Below are 12,802 nucleotides of genomic sequence, written 5' to 3' on the forward strand. Positions count from 1 at the left end.
GCTTATGAGACATCTCCTCCTGTGCCCATTCTGTTTCCTGGATGGTAACTCTATCTCTGCCCTAAATGCAGGCATTCTCCAGGGCTTTTGTGTACTCAAACCACATGAACTCTGAGGGTATTATCATCTGTTCACTTGTACTATCAACTCTATGTCTGCTTCATCTATATGTTCTCTCACCACTCTTGTGAGTGCTAACTCTTGTAAACTATAACTACTTGACAAACTATTTATTTTTATACGCCAACCTGTTCCCAAATAAACTTAGAGGAGTCCTTAGATGGGTAGTATAACAACCAAAAATAGACTCGATTTTGTTTATTTAATAAGAACCCCAATATAGTTTTGCTATGAGGTTCTAGTCAGTTGCTATTTATATTGTGAGCTAAAAAAATAATAATTGGCTAAAAGCTTTTATGGAGCTAAGTTAATTCTCTAAGTCTAGGACACTATTTTCCTCCAGCAATTTTGACACACACACACACACACACACACACACACACACACACACGCTTATCTTTGAATCATTTACACGTGTTATACCTTTCCTACCAGAGAGAAAAACTGAGGCATGTATTCTTACCATCTTCTTGAGAGTAGTACATACTAATTTTAGAGCTGTACATACTCTTTCTATTGACAGAGGTACCCTGACAGTACGAGTTAAGACTCTAAAACTGAACCTAATACCCATGCACCTTAACCTTACCTTTAACATCAAAAATAATAAACATTTACTTTCAGATCTCTAGGCCAAAATGCTAAAAACTGAAGGACATTCTATAGAGAAAAATCGTAGGCAGCAAACGTCCTAGATGAGAATGTGCATTCTTAGAGCGAAGAACATGAACAGAAGGACAGCTGAAAGCAATGCCAAAGAGGATGATCTCTGGTACAATTTAACCCATCACTGTAAGACATGAACTAGATTGTACCCTAGTGCTGCAAAGAACCAATATTGCAGGCAAATTCTAATTTACTTATTCATCAAATACCTCAGAGTAGTAGTTGGGTTATTTTTGCCTTTAATAATTCAAGCTGTTACAACAGTTCACATTTTTTTTAAGTTACCTCACTACTGTCTTCAGAGTGGTAAAAAATTATCCCTAATAGTGATTATTTTATAAAATATTAAAGTACATATCATTTTAAAAAGGAATTTAATTTCTCACCTTCTGGACTGAGCCATTTGGTGTACTTATAAGACAAGTATACTATCAGTTACTAATAGACTCTTGGTTTCACACTTTCAATGATCAAAGAAGGAATAACAACACTTTTACCGTCACCACATTCAGAATTACAAGTGTGTTTATTTACTTGCCTCTCAACTGCTAAAGTGATAGAAAATTCTGTGCCAATCTCCATCATTACAGGGAGAAAACGGGAACTTTCAAACTTAATAGAAAAATTCTAGTGCGTAGAGCTTTCCAGAGAGAAATTTTCTACATTAAAGAGAGAAAAAAGGCTTTTTTACTCTATTGAATATCACATTTTTGATGACTATGAATAGGAAAAATTGTCAAATTATTAGGAGTTTGGTGAAAATAACTTTTACTTTATTTGTACTGAAAGTATTTTTAAATTTAAAAAAACAGGGACAAGCAGTATATACACTCAAAAATTATTTAGTATATAATTCAGCTGCACAAATATTGTCTTCCCATTTTTCTTATAGCTATTTGTAACCAAATAACAGTCAAATATGACAGACTGCCTTAAAGATTTATTTACATACACAGAATGGAGTAATAATAAGCTACTACTATGACACTCATTTTTAAGTTATTTAACTGTCTTCCTCATAAATAAAGTGTTCATGTTTAAATTGTCACTGTGGTGATTAAATAATTATAAGCCACCAGTATAATACAATTTAAAAATTGGGTTTCTATAGTCAGTTTTCGAATTGACCTCTTATTTACATTAATACATGTAATTTGATTAGAGATTTTGATAATAAAGGTACAGAAAACAACTGTATGCTTTTACAGAATTTAAGTACCTCAAAACTCCATTTCCTTTCAAAGGAATTTATAAAAAAATGCAGTCCTGCTTTTATAACATAATCCTATATAATAAAACCACAATATGCAAATCGACCGAACAGTGGAACGACCGGTCGTTATGATGTGCACTGACCACCAGGGGGCAGACGCTCAACACAGGAGCTGCCCCCAGTTTGGGCTGGCGAGCGGGTGGTGGGAGGCCGCCAGCCAAGGCGGGTGCCAGCAGGGGCCCCCCCAATTGTCCCACCGGTTACTCCACAGATTGCCGATTGCCCCTGACCGCTGGCCAGGCCTAGGGACCCTACCCCATATATTGGGAACAGTTTCTTACATTTAAAAATTAAAACCTGGCAAGGCTACTCTACCACTGCAAAAACAGGATGATGCAGCGATGACATGCATGGACTCTGGCTTGCACATTTTGTGGTCAGCCCTGATTCTGACACTTATAACTGTGTGACAAAGCCAATTACTTAACTTTTCTCTGCTTCAGTTTTTCCATCCATAGATGGGGAAAATGGTACTAGTACCTCAGAAGGATCATGTTATGTACTATTTTATAATCAGGGCAAAAAAATGTAACTGCCCATACAACAGCAATATGCCTTTCACCTGTATGAAAAGTACGGTCACTGGTGCATGTAGTGTCCCAGATTGCAAGACGGATATCTGACTGCTGGTTTAGGCCCAACATACCCTGAGGGTCCTGTATTGCGGAGAGGGAGCAGGCCAGGCTGAGGGAATTTTGTGCACCAGGCCTCTATTAAAACAATAAAAATAACTAACTTCATGTCTGTCTTGTATATTTCCTATAATGTTATTTATAAGTATGACAAGACATGTATGTTAGACATGAGCAGAGCAAGGATGGGCCAGGTACAGAAACTTACCAGGGTGGAAATTCTCAGATGCCCAGTAAGGGGCAAAACCGGCAAAACAAGAACCGAGCCCCCAGGGTAACCTATCCTCCCGTAGCTTACCACTGGTCATGCAGCATAGACCCCCCGCCCCCCGACCTTTTCCTCCCCACAAATGACATCTAGGTCTCAGTGTATTTCTGCTCCAGGCCCAGAAAAGCAACAAAACCAGACAAGTGATGTGGCTACCTCAGGACCAGCTACACTGACTAATGATCCCCTGCCCTGGCACCGACCAGCAGAGCCCATGACTCTGAAACTGCACACCTGGAAAGCTGATGAATATTCTATTAAGACCCTCCCCTGAGATTTCCCCTAAGATTCCCACCTGCAAGAAAGAGATAAACATGCTCAGGACAAAGGACCCAGTGCACTCTCCCTCCAAGGGGCATGCCCCTGCCAATCTCCCACATGCATGTACCCACTAAGAGACTCCATGAGACTTGCAACCAGGGGAGCAATGGGCTGGCCCCCTGAACCTGTCTCCAAGGCCCCCTTGTCTCTGACGTCTCAGTGAGCCAAAGCAGCCCAGCCTGGGCTGTCCTGTTGCCTCTTCTATGCCCTTCCTTGTGCTCCGGTGGCTCTGCCTACGCCCTGTCCCCCGCCCTGTCCTCCAGGACCTGACCATGCTCCCGGCCCGGCGCTGAGGGCTCCCCCTAGAGAGAGGAGAGGAAGCACCACCCTCCATCTCCATCCACCAAACAGAACCTGCTGCACCGCCTCTGCCCGCTCCTAGCCCGCAGGGTGTGGTGCCGCCCCCATGAGGGCGAGCTCTTGGTCGTGAGGTGGACTGGACGTGCCCGCCCCTCTCAGCAGCTGCACCGAGGGCTGAACTGGGTGGGTGACTCCTGGGACCCCAAACTCAGGTTCTGGTGCTTTGGTGCCGAGGCTCAGGCAGCCCCAGAGCCCGAGTAACGAGGGACAGACACGGGCCCATCGGTTCTACTAGGAGGTCCCGTGCCGCGGCCGTCCCTGCAGTGGATCCGCATCTGAGCCTCCCACAGCTCACAGTGGTCCCAGCACGGCTGGCGCAGCTCTGTCCCCGAGGGCGAAGGCCCAAGGAGTGGGCCGGGAGGGGCCACGTGCCGGTCTGTCTGCTTGGGCAGGTGGGAGCCTCCCCGACCAGCCTGTGAACATGCAGTGCCAGACCCAGAGCCCTGAACACACACAGCCTCCACAGACGCCGGGGCAGCCTCCATAGAGAGGCTGGGGCAGCCTGGGATTGAACTAACTGCTGAGTGGAAAATAAAATAAAATAAATAAAATAAAATAAAATGAGTACATTTTTGCTGCCATCATGAACCCAACACCCTTTGGCTCAGTGCCTTTCCCTTTGGAAACTCCCATCTCCCGTCCCCTTTTCCTTAAATAAACTCAGTTTTCTTTCATCGTTGTCTGAGATGGCTATTTAACCTGTCTGCTCACACTGACCTTTCAACGTATTTGCTAGCTACTCAACTGTGTATTTAAAATGTATTATCTCACATACAAAGTTACCTACAATGCACAATTCCTCAAAGCCAATTCTTCTAGATTCTTTCTTTCTACTAACTCCCACTGCTTTAGTAAAAACAGGTAATTATACTGAATAATTCTTCACTTCCCATTTCTCTCTGACCTGCTTCTAATACTCAGATCATAACACTTCCACAGAACTGTTAGATCAACATGTAAAGAATGAATAAATGGTTAATTATTAAACTAGACAGAATATTGTGATCAGAGGGGGAAAAAGCAGGAGAAGAGGGTAAAAGCTTTGAAAAGAAATATGAAGGGTTTTCTTAATAAACAAAATAAAAAGCAACAATGTACAATAAAGTCTGTGGTAGTTAAGTTTTTCTTCAGAGAGTCTCTATGTTCTAAATACCTGTGATTGATGGATATTAACTGCACTAATTCAACCTTAACTAACCACAATTTTAATACATATGAGAAAATCTAATTAAAATGACAATAGTACCAAAATTTAGGAAAAAATAGATGCCAAGAGGTATGTGCTCTGGGCTAAGGGAGAAGAAAGGAGACACCCAAGGTCAGCAATTTTTTGTATTCTCTCTCTATGTAGGGAGTCAAATGTCCATTTAAGAAATATAATTTATATAAAGTTTTAACTACTTTCCAACAAATCATTTTTAAAACAAAAAAATCAATCAATGGTATCACCCAAATAAATGTGTGTAGGTGTGTCTATTTGTGGGTGTTGTGTATATCCAGGCTATGGAATATCATTTAATGCTATAATAATGAGCTATGAGGCCATGAAAAGACATGGAGGAAACTTAAATGCATATTACTAAGAACTCAATCTGAAAAGGCTATATACTGTATGATTCCAACTGTGTAATATTCTAGAAAAGGCAAAACTATGAGACAACACAAAGGTCAATGGTTGTCATGGGGTTAGTAGGGAGGATGGAATAAACAGGTGAAGCACAGAGGATATTTAGGGCAGTGAAACTATTCTATAAGATATAGTAGCACCCCCACCATCTCCCACACACACACTCACTTTCTACAGTTTCAGTTACCTGCAGTCAACTATGGTCCAAAAATATTAAATGGAAAATTCCAGAAACAAACAATTGATGTTTTAAACTGTGCTCCATTCTGAGTGCCTTTGGGGACATGAATCATTCTTTTGTCCAGTGTATGCACGAAGCATATACTACCCAACTTAGTAGCACCTCGGTTATCAGATCAACTGTTTTGGTATCTCAGGGCTTATGTTCAAGTAACCCTTTAAAATAAAGGCCCCAAAGTGCAAGAATGGTGATGCTGGCAATTAAGATATTCCAAAGAGAGGCCATAAATGCTTTCTTTCAATGAAAAGATATACTTAGAAAGGAAAAACATAGTATATGTTAAGGTTCAGTACTATCAGTACTATCCAGGTTTCAGGCATCCACTGGGAGTCATTGAAGGTATCCCCTGGGATAAGGGGGACTACTGCTGTATTACAATGGTGGACACGTCATAAATTCGTCAAAACCAATAGAAAGGACAAAACCAAGAGTGAACCTTAATATAAACTATGGATTTGGGATAATAACGATGTGTCAATGTGGTTCATTTATTTTAACAAATGTATTACCGTGGTGTGAAATGTTGGTAGTTAGAGAGGTTGTGCACATTTGGGAATGGGGGTATATTAATTCTGTATTTTCTGCTGTAAAAAATAAAGTGTATTAATTTTTAAAATTAAGGTGCAAATATTGCCAGACCCAGATATTTAAACATTCTTGATATAAGAAAATATTTCAGAATCTGAAGCCCTAAAGAACAAGATTACATTTGAAATTACACATTCATAACCTTTATATTTTTTAAAAATCTAAATACTGTATATGTGTTACATATTCCTTATGATATGCCAATCTATATCAAAACAATAAAGATTTAAATATTAAAAACATATATAGTAGCAATCAACATCAGTCGGTAAAATCCTAATTCAATTTAACAGATAGACTGAAATATAGACTGTTCCCATTTACTCTGGAATAATAATTTTACCAATTTAGATGTAGTAGCTACAGTAGCATAGTAACACATGAATATTTACCTCTGAGTCATAATTTTGAAGGCATCTGGGAGGTAGCAGTCTGTATTCTCCATCTGAAATGGGTCAGCATCACAAATCTTGTCGTCCGTCCGACCGTAGTTAGCGCTCTCAATCATGATGACATCACTGCCCGGACATCGCAGATCTATAGAATAACCTTCACAGGACAATTCTCGCCGAACTAACCCAAATGGTAAAGCTGCTCTGCTGAAACCTGGAAAAAAATAAATTTAGGTTAAATTAACTTATTTATTTATTTTAAATACATTTTATTGATTTTTTACAGAGAGGAAGGGAGAGGGATAGTTAGAAACATCGATGAGAGAGAAACATCGATCAGCTGCCTCCTGCACCTCTTACTGGGGATGTGCCTGCAATCAAGGTACATGCCCTTGACCAGAATCGGACCTGGGACCCTTCAGTCCGCAGGCTGACGCTCTATCCACTGACCCAAACTTATTAGGACTAAATTAACTTATTTATGAAGTATACTATTTAAAGGCATTTAAAAATAATAGCAAGACATGTCACAAACTATGTTTTTTAAGTTATCCATTCATATCCTAATTTAAATCCTTGGTTCTTTACGATGAGTCAAGAATTTATTACATATGTACCTTTAGCTGAACTATTCACTTTTATAAGGCACTTTAAAAAATACTCTAAACACAATATTCTCTGTATAATCTAGTCAATCGAAAAATAAGTGGTTCTTTTTGAGCTAATTTAAAGGAAAAAAACAAATTTAATCAATGGATTAATAAATATTGACAAGTTTTACAAATATAGAATGTAACAACTATTTAAGAAACAGGTTTCATTTATGCAACTGAATAAAAACTGGGCTATACATTTGCCTTATATTTTCATTTAATGTAAACGTATAAATTCCTGTTAGTAGCATTATCTTAAAAAGACTTTCATCTTACCAGTTTCCCTCCAAAATAACTAAGACACTATGGCAGCAACATACTATGGCACAATAAATTACTTCAATTAATACACACTTTATTTAAAACTGACAACAGTCAGTAGATGGGCCTTCAAAGGAGCCAGAAAGTTGAAATGCCAGAAAGGGCAAAAGTTCTTTAAGATTCAGTTCTGTCAATCTACAGAATAGAGATTTTAAAACATCTGTAGTGTCACTTTTCCTACCTGTGTGACTCTAAAATGAGTATATGAAGTGCTTACTGAGATATCCTATATGAATTTATGTATATTGCACAAGGCAAAGTATAGCTAACCACTGTTCATGAATACTATAAAGAAGATTCCCAAATGAAATAAAAGATTAGAATTTGAAGCTTAACCATTTTTTAACCAGGGATCCCAAAGTAGTAACAGGGCATAGGAGAAAGGGTAAAGGCGGAAAAAGCCAAGAACAGCCGAGAAGAACGGTGTGGGGGAGAATCAGGTCTTCACTATGTTGGTTTGCTACCTATAGGTCAGATACCACAGCTAAAACTTCTACATTGTCTCAATTTTTTATTTCAGTTGTCCAACCTATTGCCATCTATAGTGTTCCTGTTACAAAATACTAGCAAATAATTTCGGTATTTTTTTATCTTTATCCTTTAATTACTCTACATCCCATGAATTATTCATTATATCCCTTTTTATTAAGAAATGCCAACCTTCAGAAGTAAACTGTTCCAAGATACAAACTGCCAAAGAGCTGGGTTTTGTCCAGGATGATCCTAAGCCCACACCTTGTTCTCTTTAAATTTTACTGCAGAATGCCTCTCACTGATTCAGGGAAACAGAACGTCACACCTGGATAAACGTGCATCCGCTTTCTAAGATGCAAATAATCCTTCAAAAGGGTTACTGGGTTACACATCAGTATGATTTAGAAAACTGCAGTTCTCAAACTTGGCTGACCTCTCAGTTCTACTGAGAAAAAGTAAAGGTATAATTGAAATGAAGAGGAAAGGACACAATCTGGAGCACAGAAATCTTTAGGGGATTGTGGCAAACCCCGACTTTGGTAGGCTTTCACTAGGAAGGTTTATGGTCTTACGAGATTACTAAAAATATGTGGAGAGGTGCACAATCAACGAAGCATAAATACAGAAACGGAGCTCGGAAAACGTCAAAACAAACTCTTTCCAAGAGTTTCTTTCTAAACTTCCCCAAATTCAAAAGTCAACTTTACGTACACTATTGTTTTCTTCCATTTTCAGATACTGGACTGTACTGCCTTTACCAATAATCCAGCTTACACTAGTATTATTATATTTGTTTTAATGAAATAGTTTAATATATTTTTATTGATTTTAGAGAGGAAGGGAGAGGGAGAAAGACATAGAAACAACATTCCTAACCAGGAATCAAATTGTGACCTCTGGGTTCACAGGTCGATGCTCAACCACTGAACCACGCTGGCCGGGCTAATTGAAATATTTTTAGGGCCTCAGAGAGGTCACTTATTTCTGTAGCAAAATCTGTGTGGAAATTCAAACAAGTGACCTCATATAAAACTCTGGAGCACAGTATAATTGAAATAAAAATATTGCAATTATTATTAATTTTAAAACGTCAGTATTTTAACTAAGAAAATCTTTAGAGAAAGGCAGAACAAACCTTATTCCTAGACATTTATTTATCCTCCCCTCCTCCCCACACTTTTTTTTGTATAGACTAGTGACTTAACTATACTGAGTCACACAGAAGAAATTATCACAAGTAGGGCCACTATTTCTTAATCCCACTTTCTTTCTTTGTACATAAAGTAGTTTAAATCGGGTATTTTTAAGAAACAAATTAAAATAACTTGCCAAGGCTATATGGTTGATTCCCAAACATCACTTTGCATCAGAGTCATCTGGTGGAGTGTTTTTAAGAAGACAGATGTTCAAGCCCTCATCTAGACCTATTCAATCGGAATCTCTGGATTCAGATGAAGCTAAGGTATCTGTATTTGGGGAGGAAAAATGTGTATTTGCAGCACACTGATATAAAATAACTAAGACGTGCCAAGAATTTCTCCAAGGGCTTTATAAAATAGTTTTTATATCTCCATTGAGATTACATATTTTTAAGTCACTGTCGTATTTCTCCTCAATTCTCTAATATAGTTTTATTTTAATCTTTGAACACATTCTTAACAGCCACTCTGAAAAGTTTAGCTGCTAAATCTAACCTCTGGGCCCGCATCAGAGGATGTTGTCATTGAACGCTTTTTCTCCTGAGTATGGATGGGTCAACTTCCCTGTTTCTCTGCATGTCGTCGAATGTTTTGCTGTTGAAAACTAGACATTTGAAATAAAATACTGTTAGCAGCACTTGGTTCAGATCTCCTTTCCCTGAGAATCACTGCTGCTGTGACATTTTCTTTTTAGTATCCTGACTGGATTTAAATCTGTAGGCTGGTCTCCCCCATAGAGAAATCTCTCCTTATTGTTGTGACTGCTGTTGTTATTTTAGTTCTTATTTTTATTTTCTCATCTGGCTTCCTAGGGATCACCCCTGCCTCTGCCACGCTTATGACCAGCCAATGATGGAGCAGAGACTTTTCACAAAAACCATGAACCTACATAACAAGGTGTCTAACCTCTGCTGACTGACCCGAATGTGATTTAGGAAGAGTATTCAGAAAACAGTACATTTTCTAGTCAGTCTGGGTAATTTTTCTCCTCGACACATGTGTGTAGTTTCCCGTTCATCAAAAAGGCATACAGAGAACTTTGGATCTTTTATTCCCAAGATTTCCCAGTTTCAGACTGGCCCTCCTGTCTCCGGACCTGGAACCACAATCTCAGGCAGGGCTACGGGTTTTCCCCATCTGTTGTCCACAGTGTTGACTGCTTTTACTGACAACATTGCTGGGCATGGGTTTCCAGCTCTGCACCACATCAAGCCAACTTCCCCTGGCAGCAGAGTCACTGCATTTCACGGTCGGCCCTACCCTAATGAAAGGACCAAAATGACATACACGGCTACGGAGCTGGGGGACAGGAGCAGCCCCAAGCTGGAAGGCTTTATACTGCCATTGTTCGCACCAAAAGTTCTATCAACTTTTCATCATTAAATGCTTCCCTATTTCTTATATGGCTTTGATTAATTTCCAGCGCCCTAAAATGGTGGTCGTTGACAATTCTGCCCAGTGTTACAGACTTGTTTGGGAAGGAGAGGATTTGCTACTCTCATCAACCCATAATCACCAGAAGTCCTTCTAAGGACTTTACAAGCAATCACTGACAATACATCCTCAAAACAGCTGTATGAGATAGGTATCATTGTTATCACCATTTTAAAGAGGAAGAAAACTGAGGTACAGAAAAATTGCATTGTCCATGATCATACACTCAGTAAGAATGAAATCAATCATGGTTTGAAACCTGGTCATTCAGTTCCCAGGTTCAAGTTCTGAAACGCTGTGGTAATGCCTCTCCAAATGACAATGACAGTTAGCAGCAGGTTTGGGGACTCCTATGTAGGAGGCATAGTCGGGGTGTACTGCGTGCTGCTAGCTGTAGAGGAAGGACAGAAAGGAAGCAGTGTGTCTGATGGTCAAGTATTCAATGCAATTCCTCCATCAACAAACTAAAGCCTTTTAATCACACTATTACTATGACATTTATTCAAAGCCGTATTTTCAACCAATGTCTATTTCAGCAAAGAAAAAAATAAGCATCCCAACAAGTAAAATGTAATCCAATCCATCTTGCAACTCTGACAATCGAAGAAAAAACTTGTGGGAGGCCCTGAAAGCCAAAGAATCAATACTGCAGCTTTGTGCTGTGCAGATGTGAATGCTGCCAAATAGGGGTGCGCAGAGTACAATGAACTCTTTTGCTCCATTTTCTCCACTTTAAACAAATGATTTTGAAAAGACAATCCTCCCCCACCCCCACCCCCACCCCCAGCTATAAAATGTCAAGCCATAACTCTCTGTGCTTTAGGCTGGTGACTGGAATACATACGTCCCAGCAACAGGTGCAGTGACTTAGGACTGAAATCACTCACATTCAGGGGATAACTCCTAATAAACAGATGCACTGCTACCAGATGGGAGTCAGTCTGTGAGACCAGAATTGGAATTCTATCACTGGATTTTGTATCACTTGTGAGAATTTTGCAAGAAAGTATGCTAATCTGGCCAAAACAAAAACATAGTGCATGCTGCTATAAGCTTAGACGTGTGAGGGGCTTTAAGCACTTGACTGGGAACATTTTGCTTGTCTAACATGGTCTCCACTCTCTCTGCTTTGTATACATTTCTGTAAAATCATACTTTCCTATAAAAGTCTTCTTATTAAGCTGTAATGTAAAAACTTCAACTTTCTGGTACTGTTTACTTAATTACTCTGAACTAAACCCTGTCATGGGTGCTACTGCTCATGCTGCCTAGGGTCCAGTAAGCACCAGGGCTTTTGATTATGGGCGACCTCTATGGGACTGGGGCTGTCCTCCAAGCTCTCCGGGAACATTAACTCAGGCCAGAGTCCATGACCAGTGCTGGCATTCGCCATCTCTGACTGATTCCTTTATCTTTATCAATCAAAGCCTAAAATATCTTTATTATTCATTAACATACACTCCCTTTAACTTGCCAGTATTATGTGAGAGCCTAAATTATGACTGGAGAGAAATACCGTGTTCTTGCAAAATAGTGTTCATCATTTCCTCAGGAGCAACAATATATTTCTACTTCCATATTAATCATTTACTGTAACCTTTTCACAATGCTATTATTTTTTTTTTTACTGCCCTTCTGCTACAAAAAATTCCATTAGCTTCCCTGACCAACCCAACCTCAGAATGTCTGTTCTTAAGAGAGGTTAAATAAGAAATAAAAATGAAAAATCATGAGACCGATTCCCTCATCCAGTGACTCACTCCAGAAGTCATACTGGCTAAAGCATTCTATTCCTTTACTGTCACTGTACTAGTCTGATGAATAAAGCTATTTAGGGGTGGAAACCTCACTTAAAGTATTCCCTAGGGCCCTAACTGGTTTGGCTCAGTGGATAGAGCGTCAGCCTGCAGACTGAAGGGTCCCAGGTTCAATCCCAGTCAAGGGCACATGCCCGGGCTGTGGGCTTGATCCCCAGTGGGGGGCGTGCAGGAGGCAGCCAATCAATGCTTCTCTCTCACCATTAATGTTTCTCTCTCTCTCCCTCTCCCTTCCTTTCTGAAATATATAAAAAGTACTCCCCAGGCAGGTCTCCCAGATCCAAGTGGGTTAAAAGTTGAATTCTAGTACTTTTTGGTAATGCCTTGTCATCTTTAAATATAAACAAGAAAAATTTTAAAACCTACAAAAAATTATTAATCATAACTTATTTTCATAACTTCATTTTTTTAAGGGT

General features: G+C 39.5%; 1 protein-coding gene across 21 annotated transcripts in view; it reads right to left on the reverse strand.

Annotated features, from left to right (window-relative positions):
- ADGRL2 (adhesion G protein-coupled receptor L2) overlaps nt 1–12,802 on the reverse strand; it is a 288,043-nt gene that overhangs the window by 88,973 nt on the left and 186,268 nt on the right. For all 21 annotated transcript variants that reach the window (XM_059689062.1, XM_059689061.1, XM_059689063.1 and 18 more), the window contains one exon: nt 6,489–6,702. In XM_059689062.1, coding sequence (XP_059545045.1) covers nt 6,489–6,702 — 214 coding nt within the window. The remainder of the gene's footprint in view (nt 1–6,488; nt 6,703–12,802) is intronic.

The sequence above is a fragment of the Myotis daubentonii genome, chromosome 3, assembly GCF_963259705.1.
Source record: "Myotis daubentonii chromosome 3, mMyoDau2.1, whole genome shotgun sequence".
NCBI lineage: Eukaryota > Metazoa > Chordata > Mammalia > Chiroptera > Vespertilionidae > Myotis > Myotis daubentonii.